This window comes from Elephas maximus, chromosome 9 (assembly GCF_024166365.1).
Source record: "Elephas maximus indicus isolate mEleMax1 chromosome 9, mEleMax1 primary haplotype, whole genome shotgun sequence".
Lineage (NCBI taxonomy): Eukaryota > Metazoa > Chordata > Mammalia > Proboscidea > Elephantidae > Elephas > Elephas maximus.
Genome location: NC_064827.1, coordinates 45,205,434 through 45,226,686, shown reverse-complemented (window position 1 = coordinate 45,226,686; position 21,253 = coordinate 45,205,434). Strand labels below are relative to the sequence as shown.

Below are 21,253 nucleotides of genomic sequence, written 5' to 3'. Positions count from 1 at the left end.
ACTACCATTGAAAAATTTAAAAAATAAGAAAGCAGGGCTTCCAGCCGGTTCTACCCACTTCAGCCATGGCTGAGGGAAGCATCATGGTAACAGACCAGAATTTTTTTTTTTAACATTTCTTTTTTTTTTTTTCAGATTTGGTTTTCTTTTTTATTCTGCTTTAGATGAAGGTTTACAGAGCAAATTAATTTCTCATTAAATAATATACATACCATTTTGTGACATTGGTTGCCAACCCTCGACAACATGTCAGCAATCTCCCCTTCTGGACCTTGGGTTCCCTTTGCCAGCTTTTCTGTTCTCTCCTGCCTTTTTGCCTTGCCCCCCTGGGTTGGTGTGGACATTTGGTCTCATTTTGTTTTATGGGCCTGTATAATCTTTGGCTGAAGGGTGAACTTAAGGAGTGACTTTAGTACTGAGTTAAAAGGGTGTCTGTGAGCCATACTCTGAGGGTTTTTCCAGTCTCTGTCAGACCAGTAAGCCTGGTCTTTTTTTGTGAGTTAGAATTTTGTTCTAAATTTTCTCCAGCTGTGTCCAGGACCCTCTATTGTGACCCCAGTCACAGCGATCGGTGGTGGTAGCTAGGCACCATCTAGTTATGCTGGACTCAGTCTGGTGGAGGCTTTGGTAGTTGTGGTCCGTTAGTCCTTTGGACTAATCTTTCCTTTGTGTCTTTGGTTTTCTTCATTCTCCTTTGCTCCAGACAAGGTGGGAACAGTTGAGTATCCTAGGTGGCCACTCACAAGCTTTTAAGACCTCAGACACTACTCACCAAAGTAGGATGTTGAACACTTTCTTTATAAACTATGTTATGCCAATTGAGCTAGATATCACCCGAGGCCATGTTTCCCAGCCCTCACCCCAGTAATTCAGTCCCTCAGGAAGTTTGGATGTGTCTATGAAGCTTCCATGATCTTGCCCTGGTCAAGTTTTGCTGACTTCCCCGTTATTGTATACTGTCTTACCTTTCATCAAAGTTACCACTTACCTGTTATCTAGTTAGTGTTTTTCCCTCGCTCGTAACCGTCAAAGATTGTTTCTATTTGTGTGTAAACCTTTTCATGAGTTTTTATAATAGTGGTCTCATACAGTATTTGTCATTTTGTAATTGACTTATTTCACTAAGCATAATGCCCTCGAGATTCGTCCATGTTGTGAGATGTTTCACAGGTGTTTTGCAGATTCATCATTGTTCTGTATCTGTGTATAGTATTCCATTTTGTGTATGTATCATAGTTTATCCATTCGTCTGTTGATGGACACGTAGATTGTTTCTATCTTTTTGCTATTGTGAATAATGCTGCAGTGAGCATGGATGTGCACATATCTATTCTAGTGAGGGCTCTTATTTCTCTAGGATATATTTGCTGGATCGTATGGTATTTCTATTTCTAGCATTTAAGGAAGCACCATATCATTTTAAAATTGGTTGTACCATTTTGCATTCCCACCAGGAGTACATAAGAGTTCAAATCTCTTCACAGCCTCTCCAACATTTGTTATTTTCTGTTTTGTTCATTTGTGCCAGTAATGTCAGGGTGAGATGATATGTCATTGTAGTTTTGATTTACATTTTTCTGATGGCTATGATCGCAAGCATTTCCTCATGCGTCTGTTAGCCTCCTGAATGTCTTCTTTGGTGAAGTGTATGTTCATTTCTTTTGCCCATTTTTTAGTTGGATTGTTTGTCTTTTTGTTGTAGAGGTGTTGAATTTTCCTGTAGATTTTAGAGATTAGACCTTTGTTGGATTTGCAATAGCCAAAGATTTTTTCCCAGTCTGCAGGTTCTCTTTTTACAGACATGAATTTTTAAAGTTATAGTGAACTAGAAAGATAGCCAGAACAGGAAAAATTACAGGCTGAAGCCCTGCTAGAAACTCAATCATTGTCTTAGAGAATAAGGACAACGTAAGCGTTGCGTAGCAAGCAAATCTCTCACCCTCGGATTTTGAGCATAGTCTGAAGCAGCGCTGTCCTACTCAAAGATGGCAATGCCCCACTCAGAGCTGGTGGCCAACTGTGCTGCTCTGAACATGTGTCGCTCTCCTATAGTTCTGCCAATAATCCAGTCTCACGCATCGGGCTCCTGAAAAGGCTCAGTATACTTCTTCTGAGCCTCCCGTTCCAGGACTTCGACCCGTAATTTTTCCCATTACAGGCACCATGTTGCATCTTCAGAATTGTAAAACTTTGAATCTATTCCTGTTTTGCTTCATCGCCCATGACTGAACCACTTCAGACTGATTCAGAGCCCTGTATGAAAGAAGAATCAACCTTAACCAAAGATGTCTGACCTTTATGTAAAGAATTATAAAACTTCTAGGAATTTAAAGACAACCTATTTAAATACAGAGACTTGAATTGAAAGATTTAATTTTATGAAAGTTAGTCCTTAAAACTGACATACAGAATCAGTATAATCCCAGGTAAATTTCCAGTAGGTTTTGATATAACTTGAGAAAACTGATGCTGCAATTTCTTTGGCATATAAAGGATCTGGAATAGTCTAGAGCAGGAGAAAGCAAACTACCACTGCCTGTTTTTGTAAATAAAAACTTATTGGTACAGAGCCACTCCTGTTTGTTTACATATTGTCTGGCTGCTTTATAGAGGCCAGGATGGCCTACAAGCCTGAAGTATTCACTTCGTGGCTCTTTAAGAAACAGTTTGCTGACTCCTTGTTCTAGAGCCTAGACCAAGTGGTTCTCAGGACGTGGTCTGGGATCTGTGGCAGCAGCCTAGACAGTTACTAGAAATGCATATTCTGGGACTATATGGTTGATCTACTGAATTGGGCCCAGCAGTCTGTTTTAGCAAATCCTCCAGGTGGTTCTGATACATGCTACAATTAGAAAACCAAAACCAGCCCAAAACCAAACCCATTGCCATCGAGTAGAGCTGCCTCGTAGGGTTTCTAACACTAAATCTTTTTGAAGAAGACTGCCACGTTTTCTCCCATGGAACATCTAGTAGGTTCAAACCACCAACCTTTCCATTAGCATTTGAGCGCTTAACCACTTTGCTACAAGGGTTCCTTTATTAGAAAACCGCTAGTGTATAATCCTGAAGAAGAACAAGGTGAGCAGATTCAATCTTACAGTTGGCACGGTGGTTAAAAGTGACATCAAGAACATCATATGTGAAGAAAGCAAGAGGTCATTAAAAAGGCAAGAAAGAAAAGACCAGAATGGAAGTCAGAGCAGACTCTGAAACTTGCTCTTGAACGTTGAGTAGCTAAAGCAAATGGAAGAAAGGATGAAGTAAAAGAGCTGAACAGAAGATTTCAAAGGCATCTCGAAAAGACAAATATAATGACTTGTGCACAGGCCTGGAGATAGAAAACCAAAAGGGAAGAACACGCTCGGCATTTCTCAAGCTGAAAAAACTAAAGAAAAAAGTTCAAGCCTCCAGTTGCAATATTGAAGGATTCTATGGGGAAAATTTTAAATGACACAGAAAGCATCAAAAGAAAATAGAAAGAATACACAGAGTCACTATAGCAAGAAGAATTGGTCTACGTTCAACCATTTCAGGAGGTGGCATATGATCAGGAACCTATGTTACTGAAGGAAGAAGTCCAAACTGCACTGAAGGCATTGGCGAAAAACAGGCTCCAGGAATTGACAGAATACCAACCAAGATGTTTCAACAAATGGATGCCGCACTGGATGTGCTCACTTGTCTATGCCAGGAAATTTGGAAGACAGCTACGTAGCCAACCAACTAGAAAAAACACCAGAATTTATGCCTATTTCCAAAAAAGATGATCCAGCAGAATGTGGAAGTTACTATACAGTGTCATTAATACCACATGCAAATAAAATTTTGCTGAAGATAATTTAAAAGCAGTTGCTGCACTACATCGACAGGAAACTTCCAGAACTTCAAGCCAGTTTCAGAAGAGGATGTAGAACCAGGGGTATCATTGCCGATGTCAGATGGATCCTGGCTGAAAGCAGAGAATACCAGAAAGATATTTACCTATGTTTTATTGGCTCTGCAAAGGCACTTGACTGTGTGAATTATAACAAATTACAGGTAACATTGTGAAGAATGGGAGTTACATGAGGAACCTGTACATAGATCAAGAGGCAGTTGTTTGAACAGAACAAGGGGATACTGCATGGTTTAAAGTCAGGAAAGGTGTACGTCAGAGTCTTAGTCATCTAGTGCAGGTATAACAGAAATACCACAAGTGGATGGCTTTTAACAAAGAAAATTTTATTCTCTCACAGTCTAGTAGGCTAGAAGTCTGAATTCAGGACACCAGCTCGAGAGAAAGGCTTTCTGTCTGTCGACTCTGAAGGAAGGTCCTTGTCTTCAGTCTTCCCTTGGTCTTGGAGCTTCTCCACACAGGAACCCCGGATTCAAAGGATATGCTCTGCTTCTGGTGCTGCTTTCTTGGTGGTATGAGGTCCCCATGTCTCTCTGCTTGCTTCTCTCTTTTATATCTCGAAAGAGATTGGCTCAAGAAACAGTCCAGTCTTGTAGATTGAGTCCTACCTCATTGACATAACTGTACTGATCCCATCTCATCAATTTCATAGAGATAGGATTTAACAACACATAGGAGAATCACATCAGATAACAAAATGGTGGACAGTCACACAGTATAGGGAATCAAGACCTAGCCAAATTGATACACATATTTTTGGGGGATAGAATTCAATCCATGATAATCAGGGTTGTGTCCTTTCACCGTACCTATTCAATCAGTATGCTGAGCAAATAATCCGAAAACCTAGACTTAGAAGAAGAACGGGGCATCTGGATTGAAAGAAGACTCATTAACAACCTGTGTTATGCAGATGAAACAACCCTGCTTGCTGAAAGTGAAGAGGACTTGAAGCACTTACTGATGAAGATCAAAGACTACACCTCAACATGAAACAAAAATCCTCACAACTGAATCAGTAAGCAACATCATGATGAATGGAGAGAAGATTGAAGTTGTCCAGGATTTTATTTTACTTGGATCCATAATCAACAGCCATGGAAGCAGCAGTCAAGAAATCAAACGAACCAGTGCATGGGGTAAGTCTGCTGCAAAAGACCTCTTTAAAGTGTTAAGAAGCAAAGATGTCACCTTGAAGACTAAGGTGTGTCTGACTCACGCCATGGTGTTTTCAATCGTCTCATGCATGCAAAAGCTGGATGATGAATAGGGAGGACCAAAGGAGGATTGATGCCTTTGAATTGTGGTGTTGGTGAAGAATATTGACTATACCGTGGACTGCCAAAAGAACAAAGAATTCTGCCTCAGAAGAAGTACAGCCACAATGCTCCCTAGAAGCAAGGATGGTGAGACAGTGTCTCACATACTTTGGACGTGTTATCATGAAGGATCAGTCCCTGGAGAAGGACATCATGCTTTGTAAAGTAGAGGGTCAGCGAAAAAAGAGGAAGACCCTCAGTGAGATGAATTGTCATAGTGGCTGCAACAGTGAGCTCAAGCATAACAGCTGTGAAGATGGCCCAGGATCAGGCAATGTTTTGCTCTGTTGTCCATAGGGTAGCTATGAGCCAGAACCTACTTGACAGCACCTAACAGCAACAACAACACTATAGTAATGATGTCACTTATGCCAGAGCAGTCAAGAATGCTAATGAAATAGAATACAAAGCCCAGAAATAAACTAACACATTTATGAATACTTGCTATATGACAAAGGGACCACTGTAGATGAGTATGGAGAAGGGAGAATTTTTAATAAATGGTGCTGAGAAAAGTGGATAAAAGATTTAAATGTTAAAGGCAAAACTACAAGGCTTTAAAGTAATGTAGGAGTAGCTTTGTAACCTTCAGTAGGGAAGACTTAAATAAGACAAAAGAAAGGCACTAGATCAAAACTATTGGTAAATTAAACTTAATTAGATAAAGAACTTGTATTCATTGTGAGAAATAGACACAAATCTATATTGGCCACTCAGTTTTTAAGTGAGGCGCTAAAGCAACTGAAAGGGCGGGGGTGGGAGGAGGGGAAATGAAGGTATTTTTCAGTAAATGGTTGTAGGAACAGCAGGACATCCATTTGGATAGATTTGAACTTCGGCCTCTACTTCATATTGTACACAAATATTAATTGAAGTTAGGTCCTAGATCTAAATGTGAAAGAGAAAACAGTTAACAAAAGAAATTGTCTTCATATGGTAAGCAAAGATTTGTTAAACAGGATATATAAAGCACTAATTTAGAAAAAAAGCACTGGTGCATTGGATTTCATTAAAATTAAAATTTTCTGCTCATCCAGAGTCAGTATTTAAGAAGTGAAAAAACAAGCCACAACCTAGAAGAAAATATTTGCAATACCATATCTGACGGATGACTAGGATCTAAAAAAAAAATAAAAAAGAAGTCTCATATAAATTTAAAAAAAAAAATTCAATTTTTAAAATGGGCACAAGTCCTAAACAGGCATTTCACACACACAAAAATATACAAATCATTTCTCATCAGGGAAATGTACGTTAAAACCACAAAGAGAGAATTATACATCCACTGCAGAGGATAAAATTAAAAAGACCAAGAATTTCAGTTACATTACTGGTAGAAGTGTAAAATGATACAGTCACTTTAGAAAACTGTTAAGCCGTTTCCAGTATACCTCCCATGTGCTTCAGCAGTTCTAGGTACACTCACACACGCAAGATTGTTTATAGCTGCTTTGTTTGTAATAGCCAAAAATTGGGACAACGTAGATGCCCATCCACAGGTAAATGGATAAACAAATTGTTACATAATCAAGCAGTGGAATACTACTCAGCAATGAAAGGACAAACTACTGACACATGGAGCAACATTGATGAATTCCAAAAAAAAAAAAATGTAAAATCAAAAGAAAGAAGCCAGACACGAAAGAGTATGTACTGTATGGTTTTATTCACATGAAGTTTAAGAACAGACAACTTAATCTATGGTGATTTAAGTCAGATCCTTGAGGGAAGAGTTCAGTATTAACTGGGAGGAGGAATGAGGAGACTTTCTCAGATGATCATTCATTGTCTTGATTGGTCAGTGGTAATACAAATACATTTACAGAGTTAAGTGTTTATTGAATGTACATGAGTTGGAATCCACTTGAAGGCAGTGGGTTTGGGGTTTTACACCCATTTTATTGTATGAAAATTTTAGATCAATTAAAAAAAAAAAACACCTAATGTTCGTCAAAAATTACCATAAAGACAGTGAAAAAACATTTCCCCAATAAAGGACAATCATATTTGCGTACCTTCTGTTTGTTTGCCAGCCACTCCCTCCCCCTCTTGAAGTATTTTCATAACCGTGCTGTGCTAATTTTCTTCACAGCAAGGTATAAAAAAAATTGGCGGAGTAGAGACAGGCAGGGGAGGGAGGCCGCCAGTGGTCAGCAAACAAATGTAGTGGGTGCTGTTCATTGGTGTATAAATACATAGTTTGGCACAGCCATAAAGAAAAAGAGGAAATTGTTATCACAAAAATCAGGATAATGGTTTGTTTAGCAGTGGGGTTTGGAGAGTGTTTATGAATTCATTTTGACCATGAAGGAGTCCACGGGGATTTCTTGGGGGTTTTGGCAATGTTCTTTTTATTGACCTGGGTGATGGTTATATGAGCATTCACAAAATTTTTTGTTGCATTGATGGTCATGTTTATGTACTTTGCTATACGTGTATTTCACAATAAAAATTAAAAAAATCAGAAACTACCATATTGATTCCAAAATGTACATTGTTCATATTTGAACATCTCTAAAATTGGTGGCATCTTAACCGTGGTGTCAGCCAGACAGCAGTTGTAACACAGTTGTCATTGCTTATACATGTACCAATATCAAACCTCTGGTGCTCAGATGATGAGGAAAAAAATCTTGGAGACACTCTTTTAACCCACAAGAATTAAATAATTGACGGTTGAGGGTATAGGAGAGGTTAAGTTAACTTCATTCTCACAGTAAGAGTCAAAAGTATAGTCCTAGTGCCCAGTCCTATATAATTACAAACCTGGCTTAAGGTTGTAGGACAAATGGCCTTTGGTTCTTTTAACGGATTGTTTTAAGAAAAGCTGCATCACCGACCCTCATGATGGAACTAAACCTCTTGCATGGAAAAACACAGACAATGACACTGAGTTGAAAAGTGATTTAGCGTTCTGAAAGTTGAAGAAGTATTAGGACTGCCTTAACCACTTTATTTCAGTTACATTTTCATTTTTATGAATGCTCTGGTGCTATGTGATCTCAACTAAAGTGTCTTCAATAAATATATAAATTCAGAATTTCTAAACGACAACATTTTTCTTAATACAGGAAACAATGGTGTATCTTAGATTCAATAAAATGTACTTAAATATGAAGAAAGTATTTATCAGAAATCAGTAGTTCTTACTGGTCAAATTCAGTACACATTTCCATTAAAATTGGTTATGATAGATACCTATGAACATTTTTTTAAATTTATTTTTGTTGCTGAGAATATACACAGCAAAATATTTAACACCAGTTCAGCAATTTCTACATGTACAATTCATTGACATTGATTACATTCTTTGAGTTGTGCAACCATTCTCATTTTCCTTTTTCCAGTTGTTCCTCCCCCATTAGCATAAACTCACTGCCCCCTAAGTTTCCCATCTAATCTTTAAAGAGTTGCCGTTGTCAGTTTGATCCCATGTTAGATAGTTCGTTCTTAAAAGAGAGCACAATGCTCAAGGCAAACACTCTTTGCAAGTTAAGCTAAACTGTTGTTTGGGTTTAAGAAGACTTAACGGCAAGATTACAGCTATGTAAAAACCTAACATAGCAATAACTCAAGGAAGATAAAGCAGTCACAAAACAGGGGCACCTGATTGTGATGTATCTGTATTTCAGAAATGCACATAGTCCCTGACTTAAAATGTATTCAGGTTAACAATGGACTTCTGCGTTTATGACCATGCTTTTTTTTCTTTCTGTACATCTTATCACATAATTTGCAATGTTATCATTCTCGGATGTAATGTTTCCAACCCCCAAAGACAAAGTTTTGATTTATAAAGATACTTTACAAAAGGCAATAATAATGAAAACTAAAAAAACAATATGAGGTATTAAGCTTATATCAGAACCGATTAGTGAAGGAGTAGTTGTCAGAACAAAACCCCGTTCTAAGTCAGGGACTCCAAGCAATTGAAAGTACAGGTAGTCTGCAACTTAGGACATATTTGAGTTATGACAAACTGCACTTACGACTGTCTTTTTTTTTTTTTGGTACATCTTATCGTTAGTAGTATGTGCTACATACAGTGTTGTAGCTTGTAATTTTCTGATCTTATCATTCCCAGATGTTCACTCGCAGATGTTTAATTTTATGATTTACTATTCAAAACACTGCTGTATAGATTTAGTTTTCTAAACTAAATTAGGGGCTTCAGTCGCTTGAAAACACAGACACAAAATGCCAACAGCTTTGCTAAAGTCGATAGGCAGATTTGGGAAGCAGTGAGATGTTACCACAAGACATATGAAGAAAAAAGGACCATACAGACAACTCTCACCAATGTTCTGACTAGAAATGCCATCCCCATTACCAGGAATAGTCCAGATTATCCAGAACCTTCCACAAGTGGACTTATTACCACAACTGACAAGTCATTGTCTTCCAGCTCTTCATTGTCAGAGTAAATTTTTATATTTTTATGTATGTATTAAAACATATCTGTAAGTTTATGTGTAATATTTCTAGCCCCCAAAGACAAATAAGGATCGAATTTGTAAAGATACCAATAATAAAAGTCAATAATAATGAAAACTTAAAAAAAAAAGAGGTATTTGACTTAGGTCAGCACCAAATTAAGATGAAGTCATTGGAACAGAGCCCTGTTGTAAGCTGGGGGACTACTTGTATAATGTAACTGCACTGATTTGTGATTCACAGAATACAGGTTACATAATTTGACTCCCTCAAATTATACGCGATAATTTAATTCCATTTGTTCACCAAACCAAAAAAAAAACAAACCTGTTGCTGTTGAATCGATTCCAACTCATAGCGACCTTATAGGACAGAGTAGAACTGCGCCATAGAGTTTCCAAGGAGCGCCTGGTGGATTTGAACTGCCGACTTTTTGGTTAGCAGCCATCGCACTTAACCACTATGCCACCAGGGTTTCCCATTTGTTCACAAGTAATGAAAATTAAAATTTCCAAATAAAGTCTTTGAAAGAAAAAAAAGACTTCAGGGGATATGTTTGTGTTAAGGTTTAAAGATTATCTTATGGCAGTAGTTCCAGGGGTTCATTCAGCCTCAGTGACATGGAAATAGAGAAAAACAGCATATTGACAGTACAGGTAGTCCCCAATTTAGGACTTAAGTGAGTTACAATGAATTACACTTACGACCATCTGTTTTTTTTTTGTGTGTGTGTGTGTGTTCTTCTTGTTGGTAGTATGTACTCCATAACAATGTTGCAGCACGTAATTTGCTAATGTTACCATTTGCAGATGTTCACTGCAGACATTCAAAGGTTGGATTTATAAAGATACAATAAAAGGCAATAATAATGAAAACTAAAAACAGGTATTTGACTTACGTCAGAACCAACTTATGACAGGGTTCTGTTCTGATGACTGTCGTAAGTTGGGGACTACCTGTATAATAAAAAGAGAAGGCTTAATATAAAATTGAGTCCTTTGTAAAGTAACATAAAAATTTAATAAAATTACAATCAGAATAACAATGAGTTTTGGAACTGGATAAAATTATTTTAATTAACACATAAACAAGAATTTGTGGTTCTAGATATTAACTTTTCTGGTAAGATACTGTGATTAAAACAGCACAAATTGATACAGATGTAAATAAATAGATCCAAGAATATGTGGGAACTTAATGGAGAAAAGATGGAATTTCCATTTCAGGAAAAAGGCTGGTTTAATAACTAGGATAGATATAATTATCCATCCACCTGCAAGAAAAACGAGAGCTCTGCTTTACCTTATAAACAAAACAAATTTTAATTGGAGTGTAAGTTAAATGTAAAAAATAAATGTATTAACAAAAAGACCGTACTTAATGGTCTGACTGTGACTAGGGGAATCTCAGCGGGCATGGTCCCCAAACCTTCTGTTGGCCCAGGACAGGAACCATTCCCGAAGACAACTCATCAGACATGAAAGGGACTGGACAGTGGGTAGGAGAGAGATGCTGAAGAAGAGTGAGCTAATTATATCAGGTGGACACTTGAGACTGTGTTGGCATCTCCTGTCTGGAGGGGGGATGGGAGGATAGAGTTGGAAGCTGGCAAAATTGTCACAAAAGGAGAGACTGGAAGGGCTGACTCATTAGGGGGAGAGCAAGTGGGAGTAAGGAGTAAGATGTATATAAACTTATATGTGACAGACTGACTTGATTTGTAAACGTTCACTTGAAGCTCAATAAAAGTTAAATAAATAAATAAATGTATTAGAAAGTTGGGGAGTGTGATTCAGGACTTTGAACCAGTTCTGAGCAGTTTAGCCATAGCCACGGGAGACAAGGGTAACAGATGCATGGCATAGCAACCAAAGCAGTGGTGCCCCATTCAGAGATGGCGGCCACCTGTGCCACTTTGAGTGGATATCACTCTCCACAGTCCTACCAATAATCTAGTCTCCTACATCAGGCTCCTGAAAGTTTTCTGATGTGGAAGATTGGGTTGTTGGCAGGACTGTGGAGGATGACACACATACAAAGCAGTGTGGTAAGCCATCTTTGCTGCCTATTTCCTACTCTGGTCAAAAGGTGACGTGCAAGACATATGGTTACTATGCAACATGTGTGTGACAAACGTTTAGGTCCAGTTCAAAGCCCATGATTGTATAACCTCATCAATAAAGGAAACTTAAAAGATACAATTTTACAACATTAAAAAAACAGCCTATCATGAATAACAAGTTTGTGATTACTAGGTAATCTGTATGAAATAAAACTAATATCTAAAGGGATATGTTCAATGGTATTTTTTACACTTGTGTTGGTGTTGGCAAAAGAGTGAAAACGACTTGAATGTCCATTATTACATGAATAACAGGGACGGTAATTAAGCAAGTGTGCTTGGATTACCTGGCTAGTATCAAAAAGAATGAGTTGCCTTTAATTCCGTTTTTACTCACATAGAAGAGATGTCTATAGAATGTTGCCAGGTGATATCCTCTCACTTCTGTTAAACAAACATGATAATTAAAGTATAATTGTTCTTGTATACGTGTGCTCATGGAAAAAGATGTGGAAGGATACATTATTGACATCTTTTGCCTCAGGGTAGGTAGGATGGAAGTAAGACTAGACAGGAGCGAGGAAGGTGATTAATTTTTTAATACTGTTCTCCTCTCCTAGTGGGAACCACCACAGCCTTTTGCAAAGCCCTGGGCTTTTCAGTTCTCTGATGGAAGAGTTTAGTACTAGTTCTTGGGCAGTCATAGCCTACTATTAGAGTCCCTGGGTGGTGTGAACGGTTAGGGGTTTGACTGCTAACTGAAAGGCTGCATGTTCAAATCCATCCAGAGGTGCCTTAGAAGAAAAGCTTGATGATCTACTTCCAAAACTTCACAGCCATTGAAAACCATAATCTGTGGAGCACAGTTCTACTCAGACATACGTGGGGTCTCCATGAGCTGAAATTGATTTGATGGGAACTAGTTTGGTTTATTTTTTTTTTTTTTAGTTTGGTTTATTATGGTAAAATATGTATGACAAAATTTGCCATGTTAATCATTTTTAGTGTACAATTCAGTGACATTGATTACATTCACCATATTGTGCAGTAATCACTACTATTTCCAAAAGTTTTCATCGCCCCAAACAGAAACTTCGTAGCCATTGAGCAGTAAATCCTAAACTCCTCCCCCTCATTGGTAACCACTAATCTATTTTCTGTCTCTATGAGTTTTCCTCTTCTGGATATTTCATGTAAGTGGGATCATACAATATTTGACCTTATGTGTCTGGCTTATTTCACTTAGCATAATGTTTTCAGGTTCACCTATGCTGCAGCATATATCAAAACTTCATTCCTTTTTAAGGCTAAATATTCTGTGTGTGTACCGTATTTTATTTATCCATTCATCTGTTCATGAACATGTGGGTTGTTTGCACATTTTAGCTATTGTGAATAACACTCCTGTAAACATCGGTGTAAGTCTAAATGTTGATTTTTTATATTAATATTTTATCAAAACAGCTACAATTCTGTTCTTCTTTCCTAATAGCTCCATCAGGGCACAGTTCCTGTTTCTTACACAGTAACAACAGTGGCACCACATGGGATCCCACTCTGCACAGGCCAGCACATCCCTGCCTGCAGTGCACAACAAGTCCCCGGATGCTCTGTGGTTTTCAGTGGACAGCACCTCCCTGTCTGTAGTGTGCCTCCTCCAGTAAGTCTGTGCTTTTGTTCTCGTGTTACTGTTAAGCACACCAACCTGGATTGGTTTGTAATTTAAATCTCAAATCCCTGTTTAGAACAGCTAAGTGTCTTATTTAAGGAAATAACGTTTTTTAAGAGACTGCTTTTGTAGCTTCATTTCCAAGTTTAAAAAATAAAAGATAGTCCCACTGCAAAAGCAATCTCAGTAGCATCTGTATAGTAACCATTTTAAAAAGTTAAGGAGTCCCCAGGTCGTGCCAGTAGTGAACACACTTAGCTCTGAATCTAAACGTTGGCATTCTGAGTCCACCTAGAGATGCCTGGAAAGAAAGGCCTCGGAGTCTGCTTCTGAAAAATCGTTCATCAAAAACCGTATGTAGCACACTTCTGCTCTGACACGCTTGGAGTCACCGTGAGCTGGAGTTGCCAGCAGCTGGTTTTCTGTATAACTTTACATTAATTAAATTAAACATATTTGAATATCTTGAAAATCAAACAATGGTCCCTCATATATTGACCCCGTTTATTAATAAAGCATGGTAAAGAGTGGCCTTGGGGTATTGATGTCGGATGTTGGACTAGTTAGTAATAAAGTCTGCAGGGACCTTAGTGATCGATAGTAACATTGTCAGCATGAATAGGTCTTAATGGGCACTTTTAGTGCTTGGTCTGATTTATACCTTACTATAATTTTTTTTATACGTGAGCCCTAGTGCTCAGTGGTTAAGAGCCCAGTTACTAACCAAAAAGTCATCAGTTCGAATCCAAGCTGTTCCTTGGAAACCCTATGAGGTAGTTCTACCTTGTCCTATAGGGTTGGTGTGAGTCAAAATCAACTCGATGGCAAAGGGTTTGGTTTTTTTAAATAGGAAACCTGTGATGAAAATGATAACATCCTCATTTTCTCAATGATAAAACTGAAAAGTGGCATGATTTGCCCAAGATTTTAGAGATAATTACTATGGAAGAGCAGAGATTCTCTCACACTTTCTTCTGGCTCTGAAGTTCATACTTTATCTCCCTTGGGAGCTCATGCTTTGTCCTTTAATTGGCCAACCCCCAGTCCAGCTCTGTGATTTCATAAATGAGGGCACTGAAATCCATAGGATTTAAATGACATGTCTAAAATCAATAATGTCTTTAAAACATTTGGCTAAACCTAAATTAAAAAATAAAGATAACCCTAATATTCTGCTCTGGAGGTGAGATTAAAACAAGACACACACATAAAAGTACCAATACCAGTTTAATGGATTAATTTACCCAAGCTTGGTTTCTCAGTAATAGATTATAGAGCCAATGTGCTGAAGTTTCCAACTAAAAATAGAGAGGTCATAATGCACTTGTGAGTTGGGCTTCTACAAATATAAAGATCCTAGAAATAAAAAATTTATAATTGAAAAGGACACTTTCTTGGAGTAACTACAGTATCTGCTACATCTTAAAGCGACTAAAGAGAGATTTCTTTACCATCCACCACTTTTCCCCTATCTCATGGGTGTTAAAAAGGCTAAAGTAAAAGTTACGTATTTTGACGGATAAGAACTGTATAAAATGCAGAATAATTACTTTTGTTGTTGTTGTCAGCTGCTCTCAAGTTGACTGACTCGTGGCGACCTTAAGTACAACAGAATGAAATGTAGCCTGGTCCTGCATCATCCTCCCAATCACTGGCATGTTTGACTCCATCATGGCGGCTATTGTGCCAATCCACTTGACTGAGGATCTCCCACACCCTCGTTGACCCTTTACTTCACCAAATATGATGTCCTTCTGTAGCAGTTGGTCCTTCCTGATGACATGGCCAGAGTAGGCGAGCCGGACAATGTTCCGTTTCATTGGCTAATTTTCAGAAGTAGATCACTGGGCCTTTTTTTGTAGTCTGTCTTTGTTTGGAATCGCTGCTGAAACCTGTCCACCATGGGTGACCCTGCTGGTATTTGCAATACTGGTAGCACAGCTTCCAGCATCATAGCAACACACAAGCCACCACAGTATGACAAACTGAAAGATGGGTGTTGGAATAACTAGTTTCCAATATATTAATTACAGATTTTAAAATATACTAGTATTTCATTGTTAATACAGGTTATTAAAAACATTTTGGTATTGTTTTTGAGGGGCGTGGCAATGATAGATTTCAGTCTGACTGTGTCATTTTTTAATTAATTATACTGATAATTTTAACAAAAAATATTTTTCTCTTACAGATGCTTCAGGCATGTTCAGTTCAGCACTTACCGGTACCATATGCTGCGTTTCCACCCCTTATTTCTAGTGATCCGTTTCTTTTACATCCTCCTCACCTTTCTCCACACCATCCTCCTCATTTGCCACCACCAGGCCAGTTTGTCCCTTTCCAAACACAGCAGTCACGATCGGTAGGTATCTTTATTCTTATGTCTTTAATCTTCTCAGAATGTTTAGACCTAAAAGGCAGGTTAATTGAGCAAAAGTACATTGTTTCCATTTAAACACTATAACTTTTGGTTCTTAAAAGAATTAAAGGAATTCACAGACATACAAATTAGTATAGACATACTTAGAATTTTTTTAGATTTTTGAATTTTTCCACTTATTTTATGTGCCCATCATGTACTTTAAATTTGTCCTGCTTCATATTTGCAATCCTGGAAAAGGAAGTAAATCTGAAGAAAAATTTAATTTAGTTGTACTGATTTTTGCTTTTATCTGTTTCTAAATTGGAAAGTGGAAATATTATAAAATTGTTAATATTCATTAAAATATTTGTATTCATTTATTAATCCTCCCCCCCCAACCTATGAACTGGGTATCAGAATTTTATCCTTAGATCTTCTAATTATTTCCATAACCTTGAGCCTCATTTGTCATTTCTGAAAGATGAGACTAGGCTTCTTTTTCTGCAGTGTTCTTGTGAAAAACAAGTGATAGTGTATTAACATAATTCTATTCTGGGGCCAGAATACAACTAAGGCATGTTACCGTAGGGTGGGGTGGGGTGGTAAGTACTGTATAAGTCCAAGAAGCAGCACAGGAAGAAGGTCCATTGTTTTTTGGACAGGCCGAGTTCAGCGTCTGAGCTATTGGGCCTTAAGAGGGGACAGAAGAGAGAACTTCCAAATTGTTAGTGGAGGATTCCACTCCTTCCGCTCCCTAGAAAAGGGACATCAGAGCCTGTCTGCCCTTTACTGAGGATTTGCATACCAGGTGGGGCACCAGAGAGAGTAAGCTTACCTGAGGGAGGAAGTCAGAATAACATTGAAGAACACATGTTCTCAAGAGAATTCAAAACATGGCCACACAAAAATGTGTATGCAGATGTTCACAGTGGCATTATTCATAATAGGCAAAAGTGGAAACAATACAATTGTCCAGCAGCTGGTAATGGATAAACAAAATGTAGCTATCCGTACAAAGGAATGTTGTTCAGCCATAAAAAGGAGTGAAGTACTGATAGAAGCTACAGTGTGGATGAACTTGAAACATCCTGAGTGAAAGAAGTTAGTCACAAAAGGCCACATATTGTATGATTCCATTTATATGAAATGTTCAATTAGACAAATCCATAGAAACAAAAGTAGATTAGTGATTATCTAGGGCTGTGGAGGGAATTGGAGGGAAATGGGAAAATGACTGCTAATGGACATGGGGTTTCTTTTTGGGGTGATGAAAATGTTCTGAAATTAGTGGTGATGGTTGCACAATTCTGTGAATATATTAAAACCCATTTCCTAGTATGTGAATTATATCTGTTATTAAAAGAACACACATTGTATGCTTTGCACAGCACTGTGTGTATTCCGTGTACGTTGTCTCAGTGTTCACAGCATGTTTTTTTTAAGTAGACTGTGAACATGCTGATTGGTTTTATAGATGCCATGGTATTGAAGCTCAGATTCATTAATTTATCTAAAAGTTACATGGGCAGTGAGTGACAGCACTGGGATTCTCATACCGAAGCCCATATTCTTCCTCCTGCAGTATGGTGCCTTCCGTGTCTTACCCTATTTAGCCCTGGTTCTGATCTGTATATACAGCTCATGCTCTGTTTCACCTGATGAAAGTTACGTGTCTGACAATCCTGTGACTAGGTCAGGGCATCGTGAAGAAAAAGTAATTGTAATGTGCATATAATTGGTTTACTAGTTGACTTTCTGTCTTCTTAGGTTTGTCTCTCAAAATGAGAGAAAGTTCAAATAGTAAATGTATAATATCTTTTACTGAATAGTGAGAATGTTTAATAACATGTTTTGGAAACTTTTTTATTGAAATTTAAAAGTGGGAAGATTTTACTGTAGTCTGTATGTCCACCTATATGATTTTAGATTGAATTGAATGTCAGGAGATACATGGCCTTAAAGATACTTTTTGGAGTTTTTTATTTTTTGTTTATTAAAAAATAACAGTCTACTGAATGTTAGAAGTATGTCCACTTGCTTTTTTTCCCTTCAGCCTCTGCAAAGGATAGAAAATGAGGTAGAGCTCTTAGGAGAACATCTTCCAGTAGGAGGTTTTACTTACCCTCCATCAGCCCACCCGCCAACATTACCTCCATCAGCTCCTTTGCAGTTCTTAACACATGATCCTTTGCATCAGGAGGTGTCCTTTGGAGTAGTAAGTTTTTTGTGCTTCATTAATTACTTCGATTAACTTGCTTATTTTGTGTAGTGTTTCAGTATAACTCTTAGCATGTTTAGAATTTTAGATATTTTGTTGAAATTATTCAGTTGTAAAATTGTATCTAGAAATACACTTTAGTGTGTGCTTAACCTTGGCAGCTCAGTGGTTAAGAGCTTGGCTGCTAACCAAAAGGTCAGCAGTTTGAAACCACCAGGCGCTCCTTGGAAACCCTGTGGGGCAGTTCTACTCCGTCCTGTAGGGTCGCTATGAGTCAGGATAAACTCGATGGCAACAGGTAGTAGTAGTAGTAGTATGTTTAAGCTGGTTGTCACGTCTATACTGTTAACAAAAAATACTAAGTTCCACTTAACCAGTAAACAACTTTCTAGGTTTTTAAAAAACAAGAGAGTTTACTGGAGAGGTTAATTAGTGGTAAAGGTAGAATGATCTTAAATCATTTGAACCTTTTTTTTCCCCTATAGCCTTATCCTCCATTTATGCCTCGGAGGCTCACAGGACGTAGTAGATACAGATCCCAGCAGCCAATACCACCCCCCCCTTATCATCCCAGCCTACTACCATATGTGCTGTAAGTCTGTTGTTATTATAATGGGTTCTGATTTTTGACACCTGTGAGATTGCCTTTCCTTTGTGAATGTCTTCTCTGTAGTGTATAACTTAGGGTGTTTTAGATATTTATGTTTTGTTTTTACTTATGCTAAGGGGTTAGAGTGGGGGAGCCAGTTAAGGGTTAAAGAAAGGGAAGAACAAAGACATAGGAGACATCAGGAAGGAAGAAATTCGGGAACCGAAAAACAGGTTCAACAAATCAGGGGGTGGAAAGATGATGGTTAAGATTTTTGCTGCCTTTACAATTGGTATCACTTGATACCTCCTTTGGTTACCCAGCTTTGAGACTGTTGCTTCTGGGGCCGGGGGGGTGAGGTGGGGAGGAGTTATTTCTGTGTCTTAGAACTATCCTGTTAGAATTAAGTTTGTCTGCAACGGAGACACCCATCAGTTAAACATGACAGTTTTTTACTACTCTCTTATGTAAAGTATTCCAGAAGCAGGCAATCCAAGGGAGGGTTTATTAGCCCTGTGACTATAAGGAATGTTGTTCTGCCAACCTCAGATCTTATGGCTTCCACCACATGGTCTAAGGTAGCTCCTCAGACTCCAGCCATGGGGTCCACATCCCAGCTGACAAAAATGGATTCCTCTGCCTATCTGCCTCCCTCCAAGGATACTTCCTAGAAGTTGCACATATCATTCCTGCTTCCATCCCATTGGCCACAACTTTAGTCACACTACTTGCTAGGAAGGCTGGGAAATGTAGTTCTTATATCAAAGGGCCATATACCTGTATTACACTGTTTTGAGAATTGTAGTTTTATTGTAAGTCTTAAAATCAAATAGTATAAGTCCTCCAACTTTTTTATTAAAATGTCCTATTGATTGAAGGAATGTAGTAAAGTATCAATGCTAGTGTTGGTTGTTTTCACTGCAGATCAATGCTTCCAGTGCCACCTGCAGTGGGCCCAACTTTTAGCTTTGAATTGGATGTGGAAGATGGAGAAGTAGAAAATTACGAGGTTAGTAGATAAACTGTGAATTTCTTTTGTGAGTATTGTGTGCATAGAAAATATTGTCCTACTCAGCTCATTCATCTAATTAAACATTTATTAGGCAAACGTTGTGCATTTTAAGATACAGATATGTCATTAAAGTATTCAGCATTCTTAAGGATAGTTAGACGTGTACCAAGCAGTCATAACAACAAGGTAGACTTTGTTTCTCTACTAGAGGTATGTACAAGTCCTGCGAGAGAATGCAGGTGAGAAAAAGGTGAATTATAAAGATTTGGTGGAAGCAGACATGTTCGAACTGGACCTTGGTTGGGGAATATTTTTCATGCCTAACATTAAGTCACGGAAGTACTGAACGTTCTTGAAGGACAGTGCGTGGTCTTTGGCTAAAAGTGAAAGGGAGAAAATGGAGACTTGATTGAAAAGCTCGATGGGTTTTCCCATCATTTTGAATGTTGTGGGAAAGGAAGGAGCCACTAGATCGTTTTGTGCCAGTCGCACCAGATCTCTGCTTTAAGTCATAAAACTCTGCTAATAGTTTGAAGGAATAGATGGGAGTGGAGAGGAGCTGGTAGCAGAGAAACCTATTTAGATGTCTTAATAGGCCAGGCAGTAAAACTATGCAAGTTCTAAACTGGAACTGCAAAGAGAAAAGAAAGTACAGCTTTGAAAGACATTTTAACGGTAGCATCAGTAGGATTTGGTCACCAAATGGTTTATGGTGGTTTCAGGGTGAGGGTGGGAGGATTGCAAAAGAAGATGTTCTGCAAAAGAAGACTGCGGTAACCCGTGGAGGAAGGCAGAAGCAAAATTAACAGGAGGGCTCTAGTTTAGCAGATGTTGACATTACAATATTAATTGGGGTTAGGAACCTAGGAGGTGCAGTTCGGGGGTTGGAAAGGAAAATTTGGATTTGGATTTGTTGAATGTGATTGACTATGACTTCAATTTGCTACTACCAGCCATCCTTCTCACTTCAGCCTCATTCAGTCTCTCTTTTCACAGTATGAATATTTTTAACAGTATACAGTAGTATTTTAGGTGAATTAAACCTGGGGGTTGGGCAGGGGGAGACATGCACACATACGTAATATCTTAAATCACCTTTGGGTTTTTTTATGCTTGTGGAAGAGAGCTAGCCAAATGCTATATTCTTCTTCTGTATCTATTAGGAATGCTGGTATGTCACTTTCTTTCTACATACATAATCACACTGCAGTGTTCTTTGGATTTCAATTCCAGATTTCTTGGGAGAAAGGGGCTATAATAATTTCCTTTTTTTTTTTTTTTTTTCTGCACTGTATAAATTAGTCTTATACAGGTCAGTAAGAACAGGAGCTGTCTAATGCTTTAGGCATTCTGTACTAAAATTAGTCTATCATAAGTCATGCCGAGAGGACGAGCTCTTCATTAAGTAGACTAGAACATCTCTAAAGCTGGCGTTGATTTACAAGAAACTTTCCAGTTGTGGAAGTAATGGGTAAGGTATAAGTGTAATTTATTTCTAATACACATATCAATGAAAAAGCCATTACCGTATAAGAAAAATATTTTGTATTTGATGTTGGAATCCCTTTCTAAACTGAAATTTTGGGTTGAGAATTTTGATAGTCTACAAAGTCATACTTTAAACCAATCAGAAAATTTTTTGTTTTTGTTTTTTGCTTTTCTATTTTTATTTCCTAGAGGATACCCCTATAAT

General features: G+C 38.1%; 1 protein-coding gene and 1 long non-coding RNA gene across 10 annotated transcripts in view; one reads left to right on the top strand and one right to left on the bottom strand.

The window, feature by feature from the left end:
* Window positions 1–21,253, top strand: part of RNF38 (ring finger protein 38) — a 172,264-nt gene that overhangs the window by 140,668 nt on the left and 10,343 nt on the right. For all 9 annotated transcript variants that reach the window (XM_049896479.1, XM_049896478.1, XM_049896477.1 and 6 more), the window contains 5 exons: window positions 13,203–13,370; window positions 15,571–15,741; window positions 17,795–17,956; window positions 18,445–18,551; window positions 19,473–19,557. In XM_049896479.1, the coding sequence (XP_049752436.1) occupies window positions 13,203–13,370; window positions 15,571–15,741; window positions 17,795–17,956; window positions 18,445–18,551; window positions 19,473–19,557 (693 nt within the window). The remainder of the gene's footprint in view (window positions 1–13,202; window positions 13,371–15,570; window positions 15,742–17,794; window positions 17,957–18,444; window positions 18,552–19,472; window positions 19,558–21,253) is intronic.
* LOC126083118 (uncharacterized) overlaps window positions 15,704–21,253 on the bottom strand; it is a 53,954-nt gene continuing 48,404 nt past the window's right edge. Inside the window, exon 3 of the long non-coding RNA XR_007518722.1 lies at window positions 15,704–15,789. This is a non-coding gene — a long non-coding RNA (uncharacterized LOC126083118). The remainder of the gene's footprint in view (window positions 15,790–21,253) is intronic.